This window comes from Photinus pyralis, unplaced genomic scaffold (genome assembly GCF_008802855.1).
Source record: "Photinus pyralis isolate 1611_PpyrPB1 unplaced genomic scaffold, Ppyr1.3 Ppyr1.4_LG5, whole genome shotgun sequence".
Lineage (NCBI taxonomy): Eukaryota > Metazoa > Arthropoda > Insecta > Coleoptera > Lampyridae > Photinus > Photinus pyralis.
Window position 1 is genome coordinate 14,261,073 of NW_022170596.1, and position 5,183 is coordinate 14,266,255.

The 5,183-nt window shown below is 34.7% G+C and overlaps 2 protein-coding genes across 2 annotated transcripts; one reads left to right on the top strand and one right to left on the bottom strand.

Annotated features, from left to right (window-relative positions):
- The first annotated feature begins 1,739 nt into the window (after positions 1–1,739).
- On the top strand, positions 1,740–3,090 carry LOC116172463. Its single transcript, XM_031489680.1, has 2 exons — positions 1,740–2,694; positions 2,753–3,090. The coding sequence occupies exons 1-2, from the start codon at positions 1,923–1,925 to the stop codon at positions 2,842–2,844; spliced, it is 864 nt and encodes a 287-aa protein (XP_031345540.1). The 5' UTR covers positions 1,740–1,922; the 3' UTR covers positions 2,845–3,090.
- On the bottom strand, positions 3,023–4,451 carry LOC116172462 (putative nuclease HARBI1). Its single transcript, XM_031489679.1, has 3 exons — positions 4,028–4,451; positions 3,688–3,974; positions 3,023–3,633 (listed from the first exon to the last, which is right to left on the bottom strand). Exons 1-3 carry the CDS (start codon positions 4,246–4,248, stop codon positions 3,068–3,070), a joined length of 1,074 nt encoding a protein of 357 aa, XP_031345539.1. The 5' UTR covers positions 4,249–4,451; the 3' UTR covers positions 3,023–3,067.
- Positions 4,452–5,183: the final 732 nt, after the last annotated feature.

Below are 5,183 nucleotides of genomic sequence, written 5' to 3' on the forward strand. Positions count from 1 at the left end.
AAATTGAATGCTTTAGATTCTGCTATAAATGTACTTTCATTTTACAAAAGGAATTATTGATGTATATCGCTTAGTTGCTGAGAAAATAAATACTTTCGGTGGTCTAGTCGCGCGCGCGAAAATGAGTAAATTTCAACTTTAGCGGCCTATAACTTTTGTCAGGACCACGGGAAAATGTCGTAAAGCGAGATTCTGAAGGTTCAAACATTTCTGAACAAAATGGTGTGGGTCCCAATTCTTTCTACTCCGAAAAAATTTTTTGAACGATTTCGCGGCTCTCTCCGCTGCACTATTTGGAACTTGCGCCCGAGTCACTTGCGTGCAGAGTAGGACAGTTGCAGCTTTACAATGTTTTTCAAAATGTTGACGTCACTATTGTTAATAAAGGTGAGACAATTGTGCCCCACAAAAAATGGCTTTCCTTGTCCAATATTAATAAAAAACATTTCAACATTTTAACATCGACAAGAAACAGTTTCACCAACAAATTTTAATGATATTTTTGCAGGTCTAGGCCGGGAAATGATATGTTTCTGGACTCACTTCGCTATATCACCAGTTCTTTTGTGGTATTATTAACTCTGTCGTCTAATACCTATTGTTGTGTAAACAGCGACTTATTTCACTCTAAACACCAAAAATAATGACGAGACATCCTTTATATGAGAATATTGCAATTCATTAAGTGTAAATCTGGTGGATTATTTACAAAATAAGCACAGAGTTGGTTTATTGTATTTGTATTTGGGTCTCAGTGTTGTTTTTCCTTTTAGAAGTTTTGCAATTGCGTAATTCTTGTTTAAATTTTATCAAGTTTGTAAATTATTTATTTATATTTGTGTCTTTAATTGGAAAACGTGAAATTGCGTGTTAAAATGTGGGGGTAGTTGATCGTTTGCGCTAAGGAGCTTTTATCGGACGAAATTAATTAACGCCCGCGTTAGAAGAGGTAAAGTGATGTTCCCTTAAATATTGGAATCAACGTAAAAAACGAGTCGACTGCTACTGTTAGCTGTTAGTTTTGGCGATGGTAAAAACTAAAAAGAGCGTGTAAATTAGTTGTGTGGTTGAAAACGCAGTTCGTTGTTTTCATAATAAAGTGTCCAGAAGAAGTTAAGGAATCTTAATAAAAGATTGAAGTTATCGTCAAGTGAAGTCGTAAAAGTTTGTGGAGTTTTCATAACGATTCATCCGTAATCAGAGAAAGTTAGTTCAAGCGTGAGTAAAGAAAGCAACTGTTTGTTTGGCTTAGTGAAAGTTAAATGTTTCTAGCGTCTGAGCAGCCACTGAAAATGTTATCATTTTATTTATCAAGGCAGTTTGAGTCATTGAGTTCAGTCAGCTGCTTGCGAGTGTTTTGTGTTTTGGTTAGTGCACTTGAGTATCGCAAATCTTGTACGACTGGATTAGTTGGATTATTACAGAAAAAAATTGTAAGTACATAATTTAAGATTTTTTTTATTTTTAATTATCGATCGCCCGCGTGAGGGGTATTATATCCCAATAAGCTCTGTCAGCTTTTCTTTCTTGAAGGGATTTTGTTAATGTTAATGTGTTTCGCAACAAATTTTCCTCCCTTTACACACTTTTTATATCTAAAACATGCCACATGATTCAAGGATGCGTGCATTCTGTGCGCAATGCCACAAATAGTAAGAAAATTTGAATCGTCATTTATTTAATGCATGACACATCGAAAAATACCTATTGTTTATTTTGTGGTCAGTGTAACTATGCCATCTTTATCTTTACGACTGTATACTTAGGGCCAGTTGTACAATGTAGGTTTAAACTGCAGATTGAAACAAACCATAATCTTCAGTTTTAACTTCAGTTAACATTTGTTGTGTTGTACAAGTTCATTTACAGTGAAGTTTAATTTTAACAAATTTTCTGAACGCCCTAGGTATGTCTGCAACTTCATGTATGTTAATTTTAGCATTCAGGTTGGAGGTTATGTTTATGAATGGTGTATGAAACAGAGTTGTTTCTCTTGCTTGAAAATGGAATCTGAATATAAGTATGGAAAATTTAAAGAACAAGAAGTACAACTGTTAATGACCTTAGTTAATAAATATAAGGTCATTATAGAAAATAAAAAAACAGACGCAATTACATGGAAACAAAAACAAACCACATGGGAGGAAATTACTAACGAATTTAATGCCAATAATGATGTATATAGAAGTTGTAAAAATATTAAAGGTAAATATGAGAATCTAAAAAAAAATGCAAAAAAAAAATTTGCAACCGAAAAGCGAAATGTATATAAAACGGGTGGAGGTGTCGATAAACCGGTATTAATAACTGAAACAGATCAAAAAATAAAAGAAATTATTGGAATTAGTTTAGAAGGGCTAATTAATCAGTTTGATAGTGATGTAATCGAAGTAGTTAATGATGGTGCTGATGAGACAGTTGAATCGATGAAATGGTCCGGCTGGACTCCAGACAAACTGAAAACCATAAAGACTCCAGTTCTTACTGTTGCACAAGATAAGACAGTACATTGCACTGTAGTTTCTTCAGATGAATTGAATGAAATTGAAAGTATAGCTGATGATAATAACATGAATGACACCGAATTAAGTGATGTAGTCCCAATGGCCTCTAATGATCAGAGTGACACAGGTAAACCAAGTGTTCCAGTTACAACCACCACTCCGATTGCAGTAAAACGAAAACGCATAACAAGTGAGTAAACATTATAGAACATTTATGGGTAATCCTAATCCCACACCTGTTATTTCAGATGTCAGAACAGCAAAAAAAGGGAAAAACGATTTAACAAATGATTGTCGAGAGAAGATTTGCTCTTTCACATGCTCGATTAGAATTAATTAACCTACAAATTCAGGCTCAAACTCAACAAATTAAGTTACAGCATGAGGAGCACCTTCAGAAGATAAAACATAACGAAACTGAACATCAATTACGGGCAAAATACTTGCAATTACAAATTAAAATGTTAAATAAAGAAAATCTTTTGAATATTTTAAATACCGAATAGAATCTTACAGTATTAAAATGAATGTTAATTTTTTATTTAAGTTTTCTTGTACAACAATTACAATAAATGCGAAAAATAATTGTCGATTAAGTTTGTTCGAACATTATCTCTTCCATGTCTCTCTTCGTAAACCGCCACATCCCATTCCACATTTTCTATATTTACTTCAACAGGAGGTGGATTAATAACCTTCATGTTGATTGCAATATTATGCAGCACCGCAGTTGCTACAATTATATTTAATGTTGTTGTCAGCTTTACACGCAGTCCAAGTGATAAAACTGCAAAGCGTCGTTTCCAAACACCGTATGAACGCTCGACTACGTTTCTCGTTCTAATTTGAGCCTCATTATACAAATGCTGTGCAGGTGTATTTGGGTTTAACAACGGAGTCATAAGATAATTTTCCACAGGGTACCCAGAATCTCCCACGAGAAAATAATCTTGATAATCGGTTTCCATTAGCGCCTTCAACCTACTATTTCCGAAGATAGTAGAATCATGAACTGATCCGGGCCATCGAGCTACTATGTTTTGTATTCTCAGCTCTGCATCACATACAGTTTGAACATTAATCGAAAAATATCCTTTACGATTCCGGTAACGTTCGGCATCATCACCACCTACAAATGCATTATGGAGTGCATGTTGAAAGCGGCAATAGATATAGTAGTCACCTGGAGATTGGATTCGAACATGTGTACAATCTATAGCCCCAATCACTTTGGGAAACCGGGAAACATTATAGAATTTTCTTGTTGTTTGAGCTTTCTCTTCGTCAGTCGAAGGCATTTTAATATAATGTTGCGCCAATGAGGCTATTGCTCTTGTAACTCGTGCAATAATCCTGGAGGCAGTTGACTTGTGTATACCTCCAAAATCACCTGCTACAATTATCATAGAACCAGAGGCATAAAAACGGAGTGTTAACAGTAGTTGCGTTAGAGCATCAACCGCTTCATTTCTGTAACATCGAAAGATTCATATAACTCAGAAATTCTCAGAACAAACTTCTACCTGTCTGTTAAATAAGATATTTGTTCTTCAATTTGTTCTAAGATTGCCAAAATACAATCCTTGGACAGTCGAAACCTGTCCAAAAAGGCCTCGTCGTCCCATTCTTCAAAATGATTTTTTCGTTGTCTAAACTGTTTACGGCGACGGGGTCTTTCAACAAAATTAATTATTTCCTCATCATCCGACATTAATTCCTCAAATATATCAAATATTTCATTCATATTAACTTGATATTCAGTAGTTGTAGTTACCAATTAACATAACCTTACACAAAATGTAAACAATGTTCGTGCGTGTGCCGTTTTTTTGTCAAACTGCAGTTTTCTATGTTTTACCGTAAGGTAAGGTGCCAGTAAAGATTTAACTGCAGATTTCTCTATTACCGTTGATTGTACAACAGCAGAAACCTAAAATCTACAGTTTAATCTACAAACTTAAATTTTAACTGACATTGTACAACTGGCCCTTAGGGAAAATGTCTGATTTTATAAATTAAGTACCATCGTATCTCACGTCTCACTCAATTCAATTCCACTTATCATCTCCACAAAGTGCGGTCTTTTTAAACTTAATACAATCTCACGATAAAAATAACTGAAAAATACAATGTGGTTTTTTAATATGTAACTAGATTTCCATCACTTACAATGTAGAGAGTAAAAAATAATTAATTTTGCAATTACAATTAATGCTAGTTAAGCAAAAATAATGAAGCTCTTTATCCTTTTTGGGTAAGAGCAATGGATACAAAATTTATAGTAGGTATTAAAATACTTTTGGTCGCCAATTGAAATTCACCTCGGTTTTCCCTACCAAGGATGTGTAGTAATTCATACAGCCGAAACAGTTCGCTATATGGCAGGCTCTTAAGATATTAATGAGGGTAATACAATAAAGTAGTCTCATTCACACAGATTCCATTAGTGCAATTATGAGTAGGTATAAACAGTTTAACCCAAGAAAATCTACTTAGCTCGGAATCAACAAGAATTATCTAAGAGTCACCGCACGTCACATTTATATGGGTCGCCTTCCCCATATAGGTATAGAGGGAAACTGAAAGCGCTGAACTATGTCGCTAGGGACGCGAGCACTACTGGAGAGTCCCACAACATGATCCTAGCCGAGGATAATCAAAATAAAAGTTCCGAAGGTC

What these genes read in the sequence shown, in the direction of transcription:
- LOC116172463 (XM_031489680.1), top strand. Translation starts at nt 1,923, where the DNA reads ATGTATGTTAATTTTAGCATTCAGGTTGGAGGTTATGTTTATGAATGG. An exon ending in AAAACGAAAACGCATAACAA is followed by an intron (nt 2,695 to 2,752) that starts GTGAGTAAACAT and finishes CTGTTATTTCAG; the next exon opens with ATGTCAGAACAGCAAAAAAA.
- LOC116172462 (XM_031489679.1), bottom strand. Translation starts at nt 4,248, where the DNA reads ATGAATGAAATATTTGATATATTTGAGGAATTAATGTCGGATGATGAG. An exon ending in ATATCTTATTTAACAGACAG is followed by an intron (nt 3,975 to 4,027) that starts GTAGAAGTTTGT and finishes TCGATGTTACAG; the next exon opens with AAATGAAGCGGTTGATGCTC. An exon ending in TGTTCGAATCCAATCTCCAG is followed by an intron (nt 3,634 to 3,687) that starts GTGACTACTATA and finishes ATGCATTTGTAG; the next exon opens with GTGGTGATGATGCCGAACGT.